Raw genomic sequence first — 20,714 nt, 5'->3', positions numbered from 1 at the left:
GTTATCATGCCATCCCCGCATGGTGCGGCTGATAGGAAGGTGAGATCATGCAAGTCATGTCAGCCCTCCACGCAGAAGGTGCCTTACTGCAGTTTCTGCCTAAAGCAGTCGCACCCAACCTCAGACCAGGCCTTTGAAAGCGGCAAAATACCCTATTTCAACCCGTACGTTATTACCTGTCTGGCTGGATTTACTGCGAAACGGAATTTCCAATAACATGGCTAGAACAATCGTGATCTCCTCAAGAACTTCTGTTATCCTGTAGAAGTTGTCCTTGCTCTTCTCACAGCTGTACCTGGATCTGACTAGGCTACAAGATCTCAAACTCTTCGGGCAACTCTTTCTCCTGAACCCAAGCAGCAATTCCAGCAGCAAACAACTCTGGCAGTTGTAAATGCCAAGGATGATAAGCATCTCTCACAACGACAGCCTCATTCTTGACTCCCTTCTTCTGCCCTCCCTCTCTCAGAATAACACCCATATCTCGTACAGGATCAATCTGATCCATCTTCCCTCCCGAAATAACACAAGTTCTGACTCCAGAATCTGCAACAGCTTTGACATCCTCCATACTAAAGGTACTGAGCTCCTTATTCATCGCCTTGGACCTCTCTGGTGAGTGGTTCTTCTTCGCTTCGGCAAGCCATTCTTCATAGTCAATTCCCTGCCGTCGCAGCGATGCCTCAAGCACACCAGGGATGTTCTGTATGCAGTTCGCAATCGACATCGCCATCGGGTGTTCCATGAACCACTTAAACATCCCCCTGTAAGGATAAGCACCCGTTGCGAACGTCGACAACACGACGTCGGGATGGCGAGATGTGAGAACGAGAGCAATAAAACCACCCAGAGATAGACCAACAACATGTGCTTTTCCGCCGTGGGCGTGCTTTTGAATGACTTTGCATATTTCGTCAGCAGCTGATGCGAGTGTCAACGGGCGCCCGATGTCCCAGGATCCAGAATGCATCGGAAGGTCAACGAGGATTAGATGATAAGAGGACAGTGATTGCTGGGGAGCAACCAACTTCCACTCAACATGACTGCCTCCACCACCATGTAAGAAGACTATCGATTCATTCTGGTCTTTGTTGCGTTCTTCGAAATAGAGTAGTTTCTCTTCGTCAATGGGTACTTCCGACATGTTCAGGGTAGTTCGGGAACGAATTATTTACACAAAGTATAATGGCTTTTGACAGCAGCGAATCATATATAATCCTAACAAGTTTAACAGGAACGGGAACTAATTGGGGCTTGGCACGTATTTGAAGTATCTGCAATAGCCTTTGGGAGAACTAAACTCTCATGACTGCTGAGCTTCCGGGTAATCGGCAGACTTTGGTGATAAGGAACCAACATGCATACGTATCACAGCTCAACATTAGTCAAATCAATACGAGAAATCATTACCCTGGAAAGACTCGGTTCAAAAGTTCATAAAATACTCAGATAAAGGTCAATCAGCTCGCTGTCCTCCAATAACCCGGATTTGGAAAACTCTCATTCCAATCCACTGTCATGATGAACGCAGGAGGGTCAAAGACAGGGGTAATCCACGCCACAGCGCACGTGGACCCACCCCCATCACAAGCTAACTCGAGCTACCCCAGATCCTCACCTTGAACCCTCAACCTTACCCCTTCACCAACCCATTCTATCGACGAAATATCCGACCGCCAGAATGGCCGGTATCAGACTCCGCGATGTCAGCGGGTATCTGATCTTGCTCATCGCCATCACGACCCTGGGGTCGTTGCAGTTCGGTTTTCACTTGGTACGTTTCCCCAAAGCTCAGATCACCATGATAATTATCCAGCTAATAACCCTCTAGGCTGAACTCAACGCACCCCAGGATGTTATTACATGCCGCAAGAAATCGATCTCCGCCCTCGACAAGATCAAAGGGCTGGTCTACAAACCGAAAGACGATGATGCTGTTTCTGGCTTCATGCCCCATTGTATTCCCATGGACGAGGCTTCATTTGCGACGATATCTTCAATCTTCATGCTTGGTGGGCTGTTGGGAGCTTTGGCCTCTGGACCCTTCTCGTCAAAACGGGGACGCCTTCCTGCGATGCGCATCACGGGTCTCCTCTATTTGTTTGGAGCAGCTGTTGAGACCGTCGCAGGAAGCGTCTTCGTCATGGTTCTCGGTCGCTTGTTTGCTGGTATCGGAGCTGGAGCTTCGACTGTCGTTATCCCTCTTTACATCAGCGAGATTGCACCACCCAAGGAACGTGGGCTGTTTGGCTTCATGACGCAGATCTCGATCAATTTTGGTATCCTGGTGGTTCAGACCATGGGATTCTTCCTGAGCTACGGCACTGCTTGGAGATGGATTCTTGCTACTGGAGTCTTCATCGCAACCGCGCAAACTCTGGGTCTCTTCGTTGTCCCAGAGAGTCCATCGTGGTTGGCAGCACAGGGAAATGCGCCCAAGGCCAAACGGACCCTCCAGAGAATTCGTGGCAACGGCTACGACATTCATGAGGAGACTGAGACCTGGGACTCAGATGACCGTGATGCTTCCGAGGAAGATGGCTTGCTTCAGGCGGATAGTGCCTCTGAATCACCATCAAAGAACCGGACCGAGCATCTTGGATTCTTCGAAGTACTGAGGGATCCTGACACCAGGCCTGCAATCGTCGCTGTCGTGGGCATTATGTTTGCCCAGCAGCTCTGTGGTGTCAACTCGATCATCATGTACTCCGTGTCTCTTCTTGCCGACTTGCTGCCAGTTTCTTCATCTCTGCTCACTATTCTTGTTTCTGTTGTTAACTTGTTCACCACTATCGCATGCGCGCCTCTTCCAGATCGTCTCGGTCGCAAGACTTGCCTCCTTGCCTCGATTATCGGACAAGGAACAAGCGCGCTCATCCTGGCTATCTCGATCATCTTTGGAATCAAGATCCTCTCAGCTATTGCCGTCGTGGCGTTCGTCGGCTTCTTCGCAGTTGGTCTGGGCCCAGTACCATTCCTGATCTCCTCCGAGCTGGTCGGACAAGAGGCTGTTGGCGCAACGCAAAGCTGGTGTCTTGCAGCCAACTACGCAGCGACTTTCCTGGTCGCTCAATTCTTCCCAATCGTAAACTCAGCTCTTAACGATTTGCTAGGTGGCCACGGATGGGTCTACTTTATCTTTGCAGGTCTAGCCGCTGGATCTGCTATCTTTGTGTTCTGGAACGTGCCAGAAACTAAGGGTAAGAAGGACGTTGATGAGGTTTGGGGCAGGACAAGGCGCGTTGATTAGAAGCCTGCGACAAATGCCGCCTTGACATATCATCGATGAGCGTTCACAATTGCTATAAAGCGGGAGGTGCACGTGTGGAATGATTTGTTCATTTGTATTCAAGCAGCGTACTCTAGACATTCGCAGATATGGCTCTACAGATAGGACGAAGCGCTTGCTGATTTACCGAAAGATTCGCTTGCTGCGGATCATCTGCTCCAACTGCATGACGCCCGCCTTTACTCCATCGATGATGTAGACAAGGTTACCATCAGCCTTGCCGTACTCCTCGATAGCCGTTGATCGGATGATTTCCTCCAAACCAGCCATACCACCGCATCCCATGAGCACAACCGACACTTGTCCCTCATTAAGCAACTTCCGTGTCGCCTCCTTGAGCTTCTCCCTTACCTTCTCCGGAGGAACAGTGTGAAAGTCACCCGCCGTAAGCCCAGACGAGAAAACACCAGCAAACTTGCTATTCACACCGTCCTTCTCCTGCCCAAGGAAGTTCTTAACACCATGCGACAAATGGTCCTCCCACCACTTTCCAGTAGTGACGATTCCCCATTTTCCTGCATTATCCGGCGCAGCCATCAGCGAAAGAGACGTGAGAATACTCGCTTCAAAAATCCCCGTCACTGCAAGATGTCGATACCTAGTCAAATTCGACACCAAGCAATGAACGCTGAAGCACGCAACGAGAACGCCGTCGTACTTATCAGACTCGAGCTCCTCCTCGATCTTGGGGTCATCGAGAACGGCTTGCGTGCTGCGGTCGATGCCCTCTTGGTCGTTGATGCTGTCTGGGGCGGAGTGGGGAGGCGCTGTGTAGGTATATATCTCAACTGACTTTTGTGACACATCAGCCTGTGTAGAATTGATGACTTGTTGTTTTAGTCTGTGTATCATACGTCTGGGAGTGACATTTGGCGGATGGCGTTGGCCATGCCGTCTGTCATGATGGTGGATGAGTTTGGGTTTAGGACGAGGATGCGGAGATTCCGCCGGAGGAAACGGAGCTCGGACATGATGGCTGATACAAAGACTCGACGATAAAATAAAGTAATATATTTACAGCTTGATGAAGCTCTAAAACTGTTCTTACACTGAATTCTCTCACTTCTCTTGAGAGGGGTCTCTTCTACATGACGGCAACTAAACAGCTCGCGGGGCGCCACGTGATCCGCCTCAGCCACCTCTGACGACGGTCGGCCACTCGAACCCCACTACTGACGACCACCTCAACCTCCTCTAAGCTGAAGCTCCCATATACCAACACGACACCTCCTCGGCCTCACAACCCTCCCAATACATATCCCCCGTCGTGGCCCATCGCCATAATGTCTAACCCTCCACCCATTGGTAAGCTTCCCCTCTCTCCCCGCAAGCTCCAGAAGCTCCCATATCTCCCCTGACGGAAGCTGACTTTAACCTCTACCGCTTAGTCCTCGACGGAGGCACCGGTTTCCTCAAGGTCGGATATGCCGCGCAGAACTTCCCCGAGCATCAATACCCCTCCATCGTAGGCCGACCGATCCTTCGTTCCGAGGAGCAGACCGATAGCGATGTTGTCATCAAGGATATCATGTGCGGTGACGAAGCTGCCGCTGCGAGAACAATGCTCCAGATCAGCTACCCCATGGAGAACGGCATCGTTAAGAAGTGGGACGATATGGAACATCTTTGGGATTATACCTTCTACGAGAAGCTCAAGGTCGATCCTACGGGCCAGAAGATCCTCTTGACGGAGCCTCCTATGAACCCTCTTAAGAACCGAGAGAAGATGTGCGAGGTTATGTTTGATAGATATAATTTTGGCGGTGTCTACGTCGCCATCCAGGCCGTTCTGGCTCTATACGCTCAAGGTGAGTTTACCCAGAAGCTCCAATGCTTCTTGCGCAAAAGTTAGTGCTAACCAATGCGGTGTAGGGCTTAGCTCCGGTGTCGTAGTCGACTCTGGCGATGGTGTCACACACATTGTGCCCGTCTACGAATCCGTGGTCCTCAACCACCTCACGAAGCGATTAGACGTTGCTGGCCGAGACGTCACGCGCAACCTCATCAAGCTGCTGCTGCGTCGCGGCTACGCTCTCAACCGAACCGCCGATTTCGAAACCGTCCGCCAGGTCAAGGAGAAGCTATGCTACGTGTCATACGACCTGGAGCTCGACAAGCGCCTGAGCGAGGACACCACTGTGCTCGTTGAGGATTACACCCTGCCGGACGGACGTGTGATCCGCGTTGGTAGCGAGCGTTTCGAAGCGCCCGAGTGTCTCTTCCAGCCTCACCTCGTCGATAGCGAATCACCCGGTCTGGGCGAATTCCTCTTCAACACCATCCAATCAGCCGATGTTGATATTCGCTCGTCTCTGTTCAAGGCTATTGTTCTGTCTGGTGGTAGCAGCATGTATCCTGGTCTTCCGTCGCGATTGGAGAAGGAGCTCAAGCAGCTGTGGCTCACACGAGCGCTGCAGGGCAACCCTGAGCGTTTGAGCAAGTTCAAGGTGCGGATAGAAGATCCTCCGCGACGTCGACACATGGTGTTCCTTGGTGGAGCGGTGTTGGCCAACATTATGGCGGACAAGGAGAGTATGTGGGTTACCAAGGCGGAGTGGGAGGAGGAGGGTACTAGAGTGCTTGAGAAATTGGGACCGCGATAAGAGAGAGCCTCTGAGCGTTTGTTAGAGGGGATGGTATTTTGCGTTCAAGTTAGTTTGTGGTAGACAGCAAGAAAAGACGTTATGAAGATCATGTTGCCTTGACTGGGGGTCTCATTTCTTTGTCGATGTCAATTGAGCTAATTGACCATTCTAGATAACTTTCAATGATAAGACCATTGAGAGCGATAGCATGAGAAGTATAGTTCATGATCATTCCAAAAGCGTGTCCAATGTAACCATCACCAACAAGCTTGACACCAAAAAGCCAGCTTAGTCATCACTAATATGTGACAAACAGTCGCAAAGTTCTGGAACACGAGGCATGAATCTCAATCATACCAAACCCATTCTCACCTTTATCTTCTGTCGCAGTCGCTCCCATCACCAGCGCAACCGATCGCTTCACAGCCAGACTCATAACCATCTTATTCCCAAGCTCCACAGGGGGCTCCGCAGCGATTACCCCATATCGCGTCTCTCCCCAAAGGAATAGAGATCCGCGCCGCAAAGAGGCTTCGAGACTGGAAACTGAGCACAACGGCTGCAGTTCCCGAGAAACCTTACAGTGCCATACCGTTTTTACTAGAGTCTGCGCGCCAAAGTCAAAAAGGGAGAAAGGGTGCAGTACGGGATACACAACTCGTATGCGCATCCTATCAACTCTCACGCGTCGTGCATTAGAACGAGAAAGCGAAAATCCATTACCTACGCTTTATTACTATTCTTTCCCCGCGCGGGGAACCCTTTTCCCTTTTGAATTGATACCAGCGGCGTACACTACATACGGACGGGCACATCCAATCTCCTTTCCTGTGGGTGATACTCCACTCGCAAATCATTGATTGAGAGAATCCCGCTTACGGGGACAGAGAGAGGGAGACAGTGCTCGGAAGGACCGTTCCGTTTTTTGAGGGTTCCGGCGCGAGTAAATGAGTGTAACGAATCCGCCGACGGGGGCTTCGGGCCCGGGATCCGTTGGCTTGGGTGCCGTCAGGGGGAGTTTGAAGAGGAGTGTTCAGGCGTCTTTTGAGGGTGAGTCTGTTCTATTTTCCTCTCTGATAATCCTCATCTTTTGGGTTTGTCACATCTCGCGAGCATATATCGCCTATCTAAAGTTCCTTGTCTCCTATATCGGTCACACTGCACTAGTCTACTCAGCCGTTGCATGCATTTGTATCTCTTCCGTGTCCATTCAATTTTCATTCTCAATTTCCACGTACATAATCTTGTCATCAGCTACTCTGATTTACTTTTCCTTTTTTTTTATCGTCCTTCTCCTCCTATTTAAAGTGTCCTTTTTTTGCCTCACTCGGGGTTTGCCGCATATTTGCCCAAAGAGGGAAATGATTATCCTGAGGTGTCGACTTTGAACAACGACTTGCCTGAGTCGGACTCAACTCAACTCAGCTCAGCTCAGCTCAGTCTCGGTTCGGCCGAACTATCAACTCGACGTCTTTTTAAAAGTCTCATCAGCTGAAGCGACTTGTCTTCTCTTGTCTTGTCTGTCATCGTCATCGCTTGTTTTAATCTTTCGGTGTCTCGTTCTCTTTTTTCCGTCTTCGGCGTCTAATAAACTTCCGTTGCTTTTTGTCATTAAAGCTGTGGACCTCGACCAGCCTTTCACATTTCGCCTCAATCACTCACCATCGTCATCTCACTCATCTTCCGTGCCAATGCCGAGTGGTTGAACGCACACCTCACCAGCAAGACACAAGCCTTGATACTCGGCGATGCCTCTTCGTCCTCACATCGGCCTCGGGTTTCCTGCTCACGCTTACCAAAAACGTCATGTAGAACCTCACGATCGCTCAACCGGGTATCAGCCCAAAGTTCGAATTACAGATCGTTACCGCATCATTGGCTTCATCAGCTCGGGTACCTATGGACGGGTCTACAAGGCTGTTGGCCGGAATGGCAAGCCTGTCGGTGAATTCGCTATCAAGAAGTTTAAGCCCGACAAGGAAGGTGAGCAGATTAGCTACACGGGCATCTCTCAGAGTGCGATCCGTGAGATGAGCCTTTGCAGCGAACTTCACCACATCAACGTCATTCGTCTTTGCGAAATTATGCTTGAGGACAAGTGTATCTTTATGGTGTTTGAGTATGCCGAGCACGATCTATTACAAATCATCCATCATCACACACAACAGCCACGACATCCGATTCCCCCGGCAACCATCAAAAGTATCATGTTCCAGCTCCTTAACGGATGTCAGTACTTACACATAAACTGGGTTCTTCACCGTGATCTCAAACCTGCCAACATCATGGTCACTTCGTCAGGCGAAGTAAAGATCGGAGACTTGGGTCTAGCACGTCGTTTTGACAAACCTTTACACTCCCTCTTTAGCGGCGATAAAGTTGTCGTTACTATCTGGTATCGTGCTCCCGAACTCATTCTAGGTTCGTATCACTACACGCCTGCCATCGATATGTGGGCTGTTGGGTGTATTTTTGCCGAACTTCTTTCCTTGAGGCCGATATTCAAAGGAGAGGAAGCCAAAATGGATAGCAAGAAGACGGTTCCCTTTCAACGCAACCAGATGCAAAAGATTATCGAGATCATGGGTGTGCCAACAAAGGATAAATGGCCCCTTCTGCCGACCATGCCCGAATACAATCAACTCAACACTCTCGCCAACTCCATGGCATCATCTCACCACGGTCACCACAGCCATCATCATCCTCATCACCATCACGGCCACTACGGCTCCCGCAACCCACCACCCCCTCCCCCAGGCGGCTCGAACCTCGAGAAGTGGTATTACAGCACTATCAACCACACCAGCGCCCCCGGCGGTACACCACCACTAGCCTCTCTCGGCTCAGAAGGCTACAAACTCCTTGCTGGTCTTCTAGAATACGACCCCTCAAAGCGTCTCACAGCCGCCCAAGCTCTTCAATCTCCCTTCTTCTCAACCGGCGACCGTGTGAGTGCGAATTGTTTCGAGGGCTGCAAGAACGAGTATCCATGTCGACGAGTGAGTCAAGATGATAACGATATACGGACGAGTAGCCTTCCCGGTACGAAGCGGAGTGGATTACCGGACGACTCGTTGATAAGGCCTGCCAAGAGGCAGAAGGAGTAGGATTCCAAGGTGGTAAGAGGCCGTGCCCGACGAACTGTTCGTCCTTTGGTCGTTCACCCACCGATCATTGGGCCTCAACCAATTATTCACCCTCAGATGGTTTACTGCCAGATTACTCACCCATCCTCATGTCTCTGTAGACAGTGTGTAACGAAATCTTTGCATCGACGGTCAGGGAGAGGGTTGTATCCCTGATTGTTATTCGGCGTGGTACGGCGTTTTTGTATACATGGATTATGGCTGTCAGTTTTGGGCCGAGCGGATAGATAGAGCGGTTGTTATAGCATATACCCGGCGTTTAATATAATGGAGATTAGTTTACTACAGCTTATTCGCGATACAGGTGAAAGTTGATGGTCCATCCTGGGAAGGACAGCGGGTGGTAGTCCTCACGTCCACGTTCTTGAACGGCATGCAACAAGCCGTGAGCTGATCTGCTCTATACCAGAGCTGAGGAATAACTGGATAAGAGAGAGTACGAGGAAGCACTGCTGTTAGCAAGAAAGGAGCAGTCCCGTACAGCTTGGAGGATGGACTGCTAAGCACAAGGATGCATGAAAAGTTTAAATATCGTTGTATTTATCTCACTTCACCCCAACTGCCTACCCTCCATCTGTCACTAAACCCACATTGCCAACTCACTCTTCTTCTCCCAGCCATCTCACATCACCACCCCAGAAGAAGTAAAAAAAAAAAAAAGGTGCCATATCATTAAGACAAATACCATAAAAAGGGGCCCAGTGACATTATTTTAACACAGAATCTCTTCTCTTTCTTTCACCAACGATACGGAAAAGCAAGAGCGCATAAAGACAGCAACGACAAAGATTTCAACAATACAAAAAAGACTTTCGAGGTCGACATGCCTCAGATACGTCTGCCTATCTCTTCTCTCTCTCTTTTTTCACAAACTGCCTGCCCACCCGTGTGAATTATCTATCATTTTTGTGTGTGTAATTTCCTCCTCACATCCCCCCTTCATCAACAAGAGTTCAAGTTTTACTTCCCCCGTGGGAAATAAGATAATAAAAGAATTAAGAAAAAAAGAAGAAGCAAAGATATGATAAACAGTCCGGGTATTTCAGCAAATTCGGCGAGTTGTTTTGGTGTGAGGAGTTTGGAAAGGGCGTAGATGAGGGTTTGAGGGGTGATTTCTCCGTATGGAGAGGAGGGCTGTTATGATCCTGAGATGTGGTGTAGGCGGGATATCCTCCTTTGCCTCAAGCGCGGTAAAGCTTGTAGCCTCTTGATATCGAGACGTAGGTTCAGGAGGAGAAAAGAATTAGGGATCGTTTCGGGATAGTGTGGTAGTTGGAAAGCCCTCAGGGTGAAGACGAGAAACGTCGCGTGACTCGCTCCTCGTCTACTTCTTAGCCGGAGTCGGAGGGGCCTTGACATTGTTGGACAACCACGCCAGACCCTCGAGAAGACCCTCGCCTGTGGTGGCGCAGCTGGGCACCACGTACCAAACCTTGTCCTTGAGCTTGGAGAGCTGAAGGGCCTCGGTGACTTCTTGGGGTTTCATAGCTGTACCTAGTTAGCGGAATCGTAGCTCGGGGGTTTAAGGGAGACATACCCTCTGCCAAATCTTGCTTGTTGGCAAACACGAGTAGTAGACTGTCCTTCATCTCACGATCGTTGATGATTCGGTGAAGTTCTTGTCTAGCCTCCTCCATTCGGTTCCTATCAGAAGAGTCGATAACGAAGATAAGACCCTGAGTACCTGCACCCCCAAAAAAACATCAGCATTGCCTGTCCCCTACGCATTCTTCGGACCGTTATAACTCACCGCTGAAGTAATGCCTCCACAGAGGACGAATCTTGTCCTGGCCACCGACGTCCCAAACGTTAAACTTGACATTCTTGTACGTAACCGTCTCGACGTTGAAGCCGACCGTGGGAATCGTGGTGACGTCCTGGCCCAGCTTGAGCTTGTAGAGGATGGTTGTCTTTCCGGCAGCGTCGAGACCGAGCATGAGCAGGCGCATCTCCTTTGATCCGAAGATCTTGCCCATCATCTTTGAGAACTGGCCGCCCATGATTGCGGCTTGTGTAGAAGGTGTTCGGTTATGTTATTCGGTGTGCGCTCGTGGGTGGTGGTGGTGTGATGGTAGGAATACAAAGGGAGTTTAGTTGTCGTGTTTCGTTTCGAAACCTGCTCGCAGCGCAATGTGTCAGCCTCGCTTCTTGTGTGATACCAATGAGACAACAAAGCTCTCCAACGCAATGGGAGGGCAGAGAATGGCGTGTCAGATTACAACAGGTGTTGATCGTTGTAATTGTTGCTGTCTGACGTTTGTTCGCCAAAGAAAGGCGAGAGATCTTGACAAGAGCAATCAAGGCTCCAGATTTCTCGTATCTCCCCGCTGTTGATTCCCACTCTTGTGCTGTTCCGAATCGTTTGTTTGTTGTCGCAGATAGAAAAGACCCAATACATACAATACACCTTGTGCTGTTGGCTCTTTCGTTCGCGCGTATCGCCACGTTTGTTTGTTTTGTTTACTCGTATCGCAAAGGTCGTTTCGACAAAAACGGTTCCGAAACTTGGCAGTGTCTTTTGTCGAATGAAGACGTAGACGTTGGAATACTACAGTGCTCTCGAAGAGAAATGGATCTAGTATCAAGCATCAATCAAATCTGGACTCTTCTCTTTTTCCCCCCGTCAGGGGAAAAAAAAGGGACGGACGGGTCAATCCCTCTTGTTTGCTGCTTCCCTTCCCCTGGCCCTGAGCTCCTCTCGGCCTAGCGCCCAGCACGGGGCAACCACGCGGGCGGGGACAATTGACAGCGCCAATCCCTTATGACGATAGGCCACTTGGGTCCCCTGTCCAGTCCCTGAAATGAGATACGGTCACTGTAAGGTACCCGGGCGGTCTGGCCTAGAGTGACCTGCCCTGGCTCAAATTCCAGCCATAAACAACCTTACCAACAACCATCAATCTGTTTGTCCATGGCAAGGGTCAACACTAATAACCTCCGAGGCTCTTACTAGCGTAGGCCTCAAATCACTTCACTTCGGTCCTTCGGACAACTTCATATCGTGCCCAATATCAACGGTAATAATACTCGATTGATGCTTGCTATTGCGTCGTAAGCAACTGCTCTATGGACTGTTTTCCTGGAACATATCATGTCCACTGCAACGTTATCATTAAACGCACTGGAGCATAGAACAACTCCTAGCACATATCTCCCGGTAGCAACCTATATTGCGGTGCAGTCGGGCTATGCTCTGTATTCAATCACAAACCTCCTCTCCACCTGTTGTAGTGTTGAAGAGTCGTTCTCCCCCTCAAACTTGAGATTGACCTTGCCGTCGCTGTCCATGCTATGGACCTCCGCCTTGTAGAACGTGGTCGTGTTAGGATACAGCGCTAGCACCACCTTGCCTGATTCCCAATCCTTCAACGTCGACGCTTGACTCTCGGGTGTGATGGGAATCATACTGCTGGCACTTGATCGGTACTCCTTCTGTTTACTCTGGTCCTCGGGTTCTATATCGAGGACCTTGTATCGTCGGCTTTTGCCTTCACCCATCACCTGCGCGACCTCACCAAGTATCCAGTCTGATGTTGTATCCCCATTCAATGCTTTGGGCTTGAATGCAACTGCGTCGCCTTTTGAGAAAACAACTTTGGACTTGTTGTTCCCTGATCCGACACCGCTTCCAACTGACCCCTGAGGCTCGACGCTATCGGCCTTTGGGGGCATGCTGTCACGATCTCGTTCTCTTTCCCTCTCGCGTTCTCGTTCCCGTTCTCTCGCTCGATCACCATATTTTCTTGCTGATCCTCCAATCGGACTCGGTACAGGGGAATCACCAGCCCCGTCAAAGTCATAGAGCGAAGATGCTGCCGCCGCGCTATCTCGAGCATTCCTCTTACCAGGCCCCGCTGCTTGAGCATCCTGCTGTTCCTTAGCGTGCACCACGGCGCGCAACACTTTAAGCTGCTCGATAGTATTTTTGAGTGCTGACATGTTAGCCTCCGAGTGCTTAACCCCTGTCCGACATAGCTGTTCCATCTCTTTCAACGAGTCACTTGGAATCTTCTCCAAGTCCATCGTACCGACTTGTTTATCCATCGTGACAAGTTCCGTAAGACTGTCATTCTCTGCATTGATTCCAGAGACAATCTCCCCCACTTGACTCTTGCACAGCTCCCAGATCTGTACTTCCTCTCCGTGTGAATTACCGTTGTTGCGGTTGGACGCCCGTCCGCTTCTGTTTCGTTGCGACATCTCGCGGTTGTGGCGTTCCGGCTTCACCGACTCCGGCCGCGGGGTATTATGTTCACTTCTCGGTGACCTCTTTGGCGTGCCCACGTCCGACGTAATATCTCGACTATGATTCTTGGTTCTCGACTTGGTCGGGCGGTTTGGGGTCGAATCTCTGCTCGAAGGATCCTGTCGCTTCGAGCCTGATCGTTTCGGCTCCGGCGTGTTGGAGGACTGGCGCAGAGACTCTTGAAAGCTATTCTCCCTTGAGTGAGTACCGCTTCGCCTGGGCTTTAGGGGAATCTGGTAATAGGGGCCGAGATCTTCTTGGAGGTTCTTGAGTTCGTCCCGCGCAGGCTTCTGCCCGTTAGCCATCCTGCCCCGATACCACCGCCTAAACAGAATGTTGCGATGAGAATCAACCCGAGGAAGGAAACATTATGACGACGAGACGACAATGAACAAACGAAAGCAAGCGCAATAAAAGGGAATTGAAGCGCATAAGATTCATGAATTCAATGAGAAAAAATTGGACTAACCTGAGTTAAGAGAGGCCCGAGTGCTCACAGGCCGAGGCGGGATGGTATGGGGAAGGAAAGGCGACTAAGACAGAAGGCGCGTCGCAGATGAGAAGGGATCGGCAAAATGAGCAAAAGAGGAGAGAGGCTGTGACAGATTTTATACGTGAATAGTGTTATTATATCATGTCCTGAAATAGAGTTGAGGTATAATTGAAGGCTTATTATTGTTCAATAGTGTAATAGTCGGGTATCATGTCGTGTCGTGTCAATCGTGATGGTGCTTAGTCTTTCTCGCTACAGTTGAGGCTGGTGATCCAATGCCAAGGGAGCATCCTCCGCGGCAGAACAAAAGGCGGTGAGGAAAAGAGGTGCCGCATTTGGAGGGGCTTGAGGGGAAGCTTCCTTATCATGACACCGATAAGGGTGTGAATTCGATATCCAATCATCATTAACACTGTGTCATGATGTCTCATGAACTATAGAGCATGGTGTTGAGATGGAAATGGACAGCATTGATCAGGATGAGAAGTGGCTTCAAGTTCAAACTTACACATCATGTCTCGTGGTCTTTACGAATAAGCTTCGAATACAACATGCACCCATGCCAAAGTCAATATCAGGCCACAGAATGCCATCATGAATCTTTATTCCTCATTAAAAGTATATCTACCACAAACACCAATTTTCACACTCACATCACTCCAATATCATCTATAGCTTCTGCTTCTCAGAGTCATCAATCTCACAAAACGCCTTGAACGTCGTGAACTCATCATCCTCACCCCCCTCACTCTCAAGCACAAGCTCAGCCGTAGCACCCACAAAGTACACATACCCCTCCTTCATCTCATAGCTCGTAGGTCCAACAGCGATCCTTCCCTTTCCACTCGTGCAGATGACGATGCTGGGTCCTTCGATAGGCTCAAACGTAGCCTTTGCGCCGTTACCGCGGAGCAGGGTGCGCACGACGCTGAATTCCTCGATGGGGGGGTCGTAGAGTGCCACTGCTGAGCCGGAGCTGTAGGCGTTGCGGTTGAGTGTTGCGTAGGGATATTCGGTGGGTGCCATCTTTTGTTGCTCGATGGGCGCAAAGTTGTAGGTCAGCATGTCGACGAGTGTTGTGACGTCTTTGAACTTGGGTGTGAAACCGGCGCGGACAACGTTGTCGGAAGCTGCCATGCACTCCATGATGTCGCCGGAAATGTAGGCGTGAATGTCGTCGGCGACAAGGAACAAAGCCTCGCCAGGCTCCAGTGTGACGAAGTTCAGGAAGAAGAGCACAAAGCAACCAATGTCGTCACCAAATTCGCCGTGTGTTCGCTTCACAAGCTCAGCGAGCTTCTCGCCAGAGGTAGCAGGGACACCACCGCCAGCGAAATCAGCGCCCTCCTTCTCCGCTTGCTCAACAAGCTTGGGCATCTGCTCAGCAATATCCTCAGCAGACGACGACATGAGCGCACCAAAAGCCTTCTTCAAGAACTTCTTCTTCTCATCCGTAACACCTTCCTCACCATCCCTGGCAACCTGCGCAAACTCCTTCGCAGCTTCTTCGCCAACAAGCGCTCTCAGCGCAGGCACTGTCTCAAGGAAGTGAGCGATCTCAGTGAGGGGTCGGAAACCGCAGAGACCCTCGAAGGGAGTAATGGCGATGGCCATTTCGGGCTTGTGGTTGTCATCGGGGTAGTTCTTTGCGTCGCGAGCGTGGAGTTGCTCGGCGAGCTTCTTGTTGGGGTGGGCTTGGATCGAGAGCGCTTTTGCGATGGAGAGGACCTTGAAGAGGAAGGGAAGCTTGTTGCCGTAGTGGGAGGAGATGGTTTGGGAGAGGAGGGACTGGTTGTCCTCGCAGAGATCGAGGAGGGTTCGGCCGGTGTTGAGGTCTCGAGAAGGGTTCGAGGGATGAGTTCCCATCCACAACTGTGCAGACAATTGTTAGTATGAGGTACAGACATATATAACACGTAGATGCTCACCTCAGCGTATGGGGTATCAGACTCGATCTTGAGGTCGTCAGAGGGCGTAGCGGCCGCAAATCGCGCAGCGGCAGAATCATTGCCCTTCTTTCCCCAGGCGTACGAGTTAACGCCGCATTGTAGACGAAGTAGAGGAACCTGCATATTTGCGATGTTCGTTGTTGGCGGTGAATGCGACAATGAAGCTGTAGCTTAGCTTGGATGGGTCAAATGTCTAAAAACGAAGCGCAAGTCTGTGCCTTTGATACAAAATCTTCTAAGCTATCAATCGCAAAGAAGAAAATTAAATATCAGGAATTGCAAAGTTGGCCAAACAGAAAACAGACGATGACAGCAGTTATGACGGAGCCCGTGGAGGGGAAGTCATAGCATTGCCCATCAGTTACGTTACCCCCCATCACCCAAATTTAGCTCCCCCTCCAGTAAACCACTCTAGCCACTATAACGACGGGACACGAACGTGGTGATTCCGGGCTCTTGTAGGGAAAAGTACCGGAGTAGCACCGTTTTTAGAACGTCCAAGAACCCCGCTGTGGGCCTGAAACTATCGACTCGTCTTTTTCCTATTCTGGGTTGATCTCATCCATGTGATCGTGAGCCTCATTACACGATATCAGGGGTTTTATATTGCAACTAAAAGGGCTCTAATTTGGCGTGATGAGGGCTATTCGATAGTGCCTGATATTTATCTCTCAACTTCCAATTTGGCCAACTGTCATTCGGAAGATAATTCACAACGAGATTGGTGAACAATGGGTACATATCGTAAAGATACATGTTATTGGTAAAGAGCAGACTCAACAATGAGTACTCAATGCTCAAGGTGCTGCATACATGTACACAGGTGCTTCGTCAAACGACGTCAGCTCTTTCATCTAACTCAACTTATACAAAGTCCAGTCGTTATCCATTATCCGCCCAGTTCCTCCTCTCAATCTTGACTTTCACCATTTTTTGTTGTCCGAAAATAAGGCAATGTACAGACTTATGCACCCAACAGAACAGACCAAAACACCTCATTTCCCTTCTCCCAGAACTCCAAGGTCTGATAACTCATGCAGTCCGGGCCCAATGGTATGACTGTGTTCACTGACGCAGCAACCTGTTTTCCTCTCTTGTACCAAGACTCCAAAATCAAGGACTGCAAGGCAATACCCTGGGGATAAAACGCCAGAGGAGGTCAAAGGTAAGAAAGAGCGATATTCTGCACACTTTGACGACCAATCATGCAAATAAAATGGAAAAGCAGAAAGAAAAAAACACGTAAGTCATGTATCGGGGTGGGAGATAAGACTCGACCGAGGCGCCACCGTGGCACAAACCAACGCTTGATGTGCTTCTCCGGTGAACGCTGTGCTCATCGTCTTGCGAAATCTCTGGAGGACTAATAGCCTCCCAAGTTGGGGTTGTTCCGACGGCGGGACGATCAATGAGTAATTCGTCCATGGCAAGCGAGCTGATATCGGTTGGACATTCGTCCCATCACAACATATTGTGCGTTTTCGTGCCTCGTCAAGGACCTCAACTCCGTTGACCCCGTAAAGACCCAAACCATTGCAACAACAGACAGTGGAATGCCCATGGCAATGACCGAATTGCCTGCCCAAAAGAAAACATAGCGCACTGTAAAGCCTCAAAACCGTGTATCAATGCAAGCAAACAATGTACAGTTGTATTAGCCGCAGCTAATCCGAGTTGTCCCGCTTCACACCAAACAGATATCAAGCTCGCAGCGTCCCCGTGGCCTTGCGGTAGCTGTCTGCAGCGGCGTCTGCCCCAACACTTCCAAGATCGCTAGCAGGCATCATGTAAGCTGCAGACTGGTTCGTCATGTAATGCACGTTGCTGTGGCCCAGCGGGAAGGATGATATGCCGCTGCTGTTGAGGGTGGACATGTCGCGACGAGCAGTAGTTGGAGGTGCCGCAGTGACTGAGTTGGTTGTGTCTATGTAGCGGTACGTCATCTCAGGGCCCTGACGCATGGAATCGGCCGGCCCCAACACGGATGCATCCGAAGAACCTGTGTAGGAGTAGTAGTCGTTGCTTTGGCGGCCGTATTGAGAAGTGAGGTTCGCAGGATACGAGGGCAGACAGCCCGAGGTGGAGGACATGCTCGAGGACTCGTAACTTGTGTAACTCGAGGGCGCCTCGGAGGTGCTGCTCACAGGCGACGTACCCGATGTCGAAGCTTGCGACGACTTGCTGCTGCTGCTGTAGATAGAGCTACCAGAATCGTTCTTGTAAGACGACCCCATCGAATTGGGTAGCGCAGTCCGTCCCACTGGTGCGGGCAGTAGCCTGTCCCCTATGTTGACGCTTCCTGGCATGTTCTGGAAACCAAGGCTCTTCGAGTCAGGAGTGAGATTCTGATAACCCAGGCTCTTGGTGGAGTCTGGCATCATGGTCTGGTACGCGAGGCTTCCCGAGTCCGTAGTTACTGGAACAGGTCGATGTACCAAGCTCGTGACATTGTTTCCACCACTGTAGGCGTAGTTTGGTTCCATATCCACGCAGAGGGCAGACTTGCCTGGGGTTCCAGAGGCGATTCGATGGCTGATTGCATAGTCTGAGTCGTGAACTGAGGAGTAGGGTGCTTGGTACATGCTGTTGTAGTAGCTTTGATCATCTGTGTATCCATGACCCCAGGTTGCAAGGGGGCAGTACGGCTTCGCACCATATCCATAGGTAGTAGGGGCACGATAGACAAAGGGATCACTGGTGTAGGATGACACGCCATCAGTATAAGCTGGGGCAGTCGAATGCAGAGATGACATGGCAGAGCTTCCTCTCGCTTGGTACTGTCGGGAAGCTTCAAGGCTGTAAGAAAAGCCGTCGCTCTTCACAATGGGTGCTTCATGAGACGCAACCTAGTCCATATTGTAAGTATTAAACCACTGTGACAGCACCCTTTCACGTGAAAACATACTCTGAGGAATTGGCAAGGCTCAAAGCCTGCATTCTTGCAGTTGGTGCATGGTCCTCCGTTGCCAGTATCGCCACTGCAACGAATCTTCCTCTTTCGACACCGACCACACTGAATCTGTTGTTAGCCCGCTACACAACTATGTAAGTCTCGCACACACACCACACACCAGGTAAGGAAGGGGATGGGGGAGATTTGCACTTACTGCTACCGCGATGCGCTTCCTCTGGGGAGTCACATCGTCGTCCCTCTCGCTCATAATGGTTGTCCTTGAGTCAGGATGGATGGGAAAGGCGGCCCCCCGACGCTCCGGGTATGAGAAGATATTCACCCGATTCGGCCCATATCGCCGCGGATCTGTCGAGTAACAGTTTGGACTGACCATTGTGCCGGCCCAGTTACGGATACTCGAGTAGTGAAAACGAAAGACTAAAATCTAATTCAAGACTCAGAGTGGGTGCCTGTCAAACTGCCTCATAGAGATTGACAATCTTCCTTGTTGGGTGATGTCTTATCACAGGAGTAGTCTCAAAAAAGATCCCACGGCTGTCAAAAGACAAAGTCTAATGCTCGAAGACGTTCCCGGATTGCAAGCACTCGTCCGTCGGGACTTTCAACAAGGAAGGACCTATAGGTGAACAATGGGTTTGTTGCCGTCGATTTGTTGAACAGTTGAGTGAAATATTAAGATTACCAGTTCCCGTCAACTTCGGCTTGACAGAACTTGGGTTTTTTGAGAAAGCAGAAATCAACAAGACCGAAAGAAACAAGAGATCCAAAGACCAGAAGATCTGCAGCCGATGGCATCCTGATATACTCCGTACCACTGACTTAGACCACTCCTGGGTACGGCCGTTTGGATCGTGTTTGCTTCGCCCAAGCTCAACTACGACTTCCTCCTCCTACCAATAAACGGCCCTAATCTTTGGCAGCACCGAGTAGATCCACTTCAAACAGGGAGTATAGAATCATCGAGGCATCTCCTCCGGTGCTCTGTGGAATGGAGGGACACCTCGTACAACAGATGACATTTGCCCAGAGCCCTCAACGTCCTCCTCACCTATCAGCGCTGCGCAAAAAATGTCTGACTGGAGGCTACTAGCTATGCGAGAATGCCACGGGTAACAACAGATGGCTTGCATGATGGCAGGATTGCCATGAGGCAGCGATTCCCTTACTATCACGGCATTGAGGGAGCGAATCCAAACAGCGAATCCAAACGGGTTTCCAACCTAAAATGGCAGCCGGATGTAGTCGATCGGTCTTGGGCTTCCCCAGATCGTATGAGATGGAGACGGCCTGGGCTGAACTGTTCATAACCTGAAACGAGCATCCCCACACGGACTGTCTCTGTCTGTAGTGGACTGAGTCGTGTTGAAGTCATAGATATTGCTCTTGAAGTATACAGTTGAGGGTGCGACTGTGCTGCCATACCATACGACACTTGAAGCGAGACGTCGGCCGATAAGCAAGCCCGTGCAGATCTGACACTGCAACAACCGAGCTAGTCGAAGATCCTAATCCGTTTTGTTTGTCAAACAGCTCTTGTTCCTGTCTTGGAACAATGGAAGCACTCAAGCTGTAGTCAAGACGAGAACCGCCTAAGCCCATATCAGCAAACAGATATTATGTCTGGGGCAGCAGTATGCAAACCCCACCGAGACACAAAACCTTGACAGACAAGGTCAGGCCTGCAATGAAACCAGGAAACCCAGTTGTGAATCTAAACCATTGACTGATCCAGCCTCCGTCAGAACTTGGAGTGCAGAGATATCTTTCGCTTGTCGTGCAACGTACGCTAGTCGTCAAGAAATGTAGTTACTTGCTGCTTGTGATCCAGTTGTGTAACAGGCGTGAACTACAGTAATCGATAGGTACTTCGGTATATGAAGCACGCACAGTAGGCTTTCAACCTTGAAGCTCTGGACATTCTCCCCTTGTAATTGTCTTGTCTGATCTTGTCTTATAGACGGGTCATCTACAATCCATGCTATCGATCGACGAATCTCGATAGAGTTGCAGTCTTCTTAACCCGGTAGCTGGGTGGTGGTAGGCCTATTAACCTTGCTGGTGTGTGCAGTTTCATCAAAGCAAAGATACTGTT

General features: G+C 50.2%; 9 protein-coding genes across 14 annotated transcripts; 3 read left to right on the top strand and 6 right to left on the bottom strand.

The window, feature by feature from the left end:
• Positions 1 to 269: 269 nt before the first annotated feature.
• On the bottom strand, positions 270 to 1,144 carry FOIG_04603 (uncharacterized protein; the record flags this gene model as incomplete). Its single annotated transcript, XM_031202891.1, has 1 exon — positions 270 to 1,144. One exon carries the CDS (start codon positions 1,142 to 1,144, stop codon positions 311 to 313), a length of 834 nt encoding a protein of 277 aa, XP_031068338.1. The 3' UTR covers positions 270 to 310.
• Positions 1,145 to 1,546: 402 nt separating this feature from the next.
• On the top strand, positions 1,547 to 4,366 carry FOIG_04602 (uncharacterized protein). The gene is made up of 2 exons (XM_031202890.1): positions 1,547 to 1,774; positions 1,832 to 4,366. The coding sequence occupies exons 1-2, from the start codon at positions 1,682 to 1,684 to the stop codon at positions 3,248 to 3,250; spliced, it is 1,512 nt and encodes a 503-aa protein (XP_031068337.1). The 5' UTR covers positions 1,547 to 1,681; the 3' UTR covers positions 3,251 to 4,366.
• FOIG_04601 (uncharacterized protein) lies at positions 2,354 to 4,366 on the bottom strand. Its single transcript, XM_031202889.1, has 2 exons — positions 4,144 to 4,366; positions 2,354 to 4,081 (listed from the first exon to the last, which is right to left on the bottom strand). The coding sequence occupies exons 1-2, from the start codon at positions 4,258 to 4,260 to the stop codon at positions 3,413 to 3,415; spliced, it is 786 nt and encodes a 261-aa protein (XP_031068336.1). The 5' UTR covers positions 4,261 to 4,366; the 3' UTR covers positions 2,354 to 3,412.
• A 105-nt stretch (positions 4,367 to 4,471) lies between these two features.
• FOIG_04600 (actin-like protein 2) lies at positions 4,472 to 5,892 on the top strand (the record flags this gene model as incomplete). Its single annotated transcript, XM_031202888.1, has 3 exons — positions 4,472 to 4,594; positions 4,678 to 5,097; positions 5,162 to 5,892. The coding sequence occupies exons 1-3, from the start codon at positions 4,573 to 4,575 to the stop codon at positions 5,890 to 5,892; spliced, it is 1,173 nt and encodes a 390-aa protein (XP_031068335.1). The 5' UTR covers positions 4,472 to 4,572.
• A 309-nt stretch (positions 5,893 to 6,201) lies between these two features.
• On the top strand, positions 6,202 to 9,453 carry FOIG_04599 (CMGC/CDK/CDK8 protein kinase). 3 transcript variants are annotated; one of them, XM_031202886.1, is made up of 3 exons: positions 6,202 to 6,704; positions 6,762 to 6,924; positions 7,687 to 9,453. In XM_031202886.1, the coding sequence occupies exons 2-3, from the start codon at positions 6,822 to 6,824 to the stop codon at positions 8,979 to 8,981; spliced, it is 1,398 nt and encodes a 465-aa protein (XP_031068333.1). In that variant the 5' UTR covers positions 6,202 to 6,704; positions 6,762 to 6,821; the 3' UTR covers positions 8,982 to 9,453. The 3 variants fall into 3 exon arrangements, with proteins under 3 accessions (XP_031068333.1, XP_031068334.1, XP_031068332.1); XM_031202887.1 differs by having other exon boundaries at positions 6,762 to 9,453; XM_031202885.1 differs by having other exon boundaries at positions 6,202 to 6,924.
• A 71-nt stretch (positions 9,454 to 9,524) lies between these two features.
• On the bottom strand, positions 9,525 to 11,721 carry FOIG_04598 (ADP-ribosylation factor 6). Of its 2 annotated transcripts, XM_031202884.1 has the most exons (4): positions 11,421 to 11,721; positions 10,771 to 11,136; positions 10,558 to 10,704; positions 9,525 to 10,508 (listed from the first exon to the last, which is right to left on the bottom strand). In XM_031202884.1, the coding sequence occupies exons 2-4, from the start codon at positions 11,018 to 11,020 to the stop codon at positions 10,345 to 10,347; spliced, it is 561 nt and encodes a 186-aa protein (XP_031068331.1). In that variant the 5' UTR covers positions 11,021 to 11,136; positions 11,421 to 11,721; the 3' UTR covers positions 9,525 to 10,344. The 2 variants fall into 2 exon arrangements, with proteins under 2 accessions (XP_031068331.1, XP_031068330.1); XM_031202883.1 differs by having other exon boundaries at positions 10,771 to 11,721.
• A 27-nt stretch (positions 11,722 to 11,748) lies between these two features.
• FOIG_04597 (SAGA-associated factor 29) lies at positions 11,749 to 14,176 on the bottom strand. 3 transcript variants are annotated; one of them, XM_031202880.1, is made up of 2 exons: positions 13,736 to 14,176; positions 11,749 to 13,590 (listed from the first exon to the last, which is right to left on the bottom strand). In XM_031202880.1, the coding sequence occupies exon 2, from the start codon at positions 13,569 to 13,571 to the stop codon at positions 12,207 to 12,209; it is 1,365 nt and encodes a 454-aa protein (XP_031068327.1). In that variant the 5' UTR covers positions 13,572 to 13,590; positions 13,736 to 14,176; the 3' UTR covers positions 11,749 to 12,206. The 3 variants fall into 3 exon arrangements, with proteins under 3 accessions (XP_031068327.1, XP_031068328.1, XP_031068329.1); XM_031202881.1 differs by having other exon boundaries at positions 11,749 to 13,553; XM_031202882.1 differs by having other exon boundaries at positions 11,749 to 13,452.
• A 106-nt stretch (positions 14,177 to 14,282) lies between these two features.
• On the bottom strand, positions 14,283 to 16,136 carry FOIG_04596 (mannose-6-phosphate isomerase). The gene is made up of 2 exons (XM_031202879.1): positions 15,688 to 16,136; positions 14,283 to 15,631 (listed from the first exon to the last, which is right to left on the bottom strand). The coding sequence occupies exons 1-2, from the start codon at positions 15,829 to 15,831 to the stop codon at positions 14,429 to 14,431; spliced, it is 1,347 nt and encodes a 448-aa protein (XP_031068326.1). The 5' UTR covers positions 15,832 to 16,136; the 3' UTR covers positions 14,283 to 14,428.
• A 513-nt stretch (positions 16,137 to 16,649) lies between these two features.
• On the bottom strand, positions 16,650 to 18,929 carry FOIG_04595 (uncharacterized protein). The gene is made up of 3 exons (XM_031202878.1): positions 18,816 to 18,929; positions 18,614 to 18,741; positions 16,650 to 18,554 (listed from the first exon to the last, which is right to left on the bottom strand). Exon 3 carries the CDS (start codon positions 18,459 to 18,461, stop codon positions 17,409 to 17,411), a length of 1,053 nt encoding a protein of 350 aa, XP_031068325.1. The 5' UTR covers positions 18,462 to 18,554; positions 18,614 to 18,741; positions 18,816 to 18,929; the 3' UTR covers positions 16,650 to 17,408.
• Between the last annotated feature and the right edge of the window lie 1,785 nt (positions 18,930 to 20,714).

This window comes from Fusarium odoratissimum, assembly GCF_000260195.1.
Source record: "Fusarium odoratissimum NRRL 54006 unplaced genomic scaffold supercont1.5, whole genome shotgun sequence".
In the NCBI taxonomy this organism is placed as follows: Eukaryota; Fungi; Ascomycota; class Sordariomycetes; order Hypocreales; family Nectriaceae; genus Fusarium; species Fusarium odoratissimum.
The sequence above is the reverse complement of the archived record's forward strand: the minus strand, read 5'-3'. Positions and strand labels throughout refer to the sequence as shown.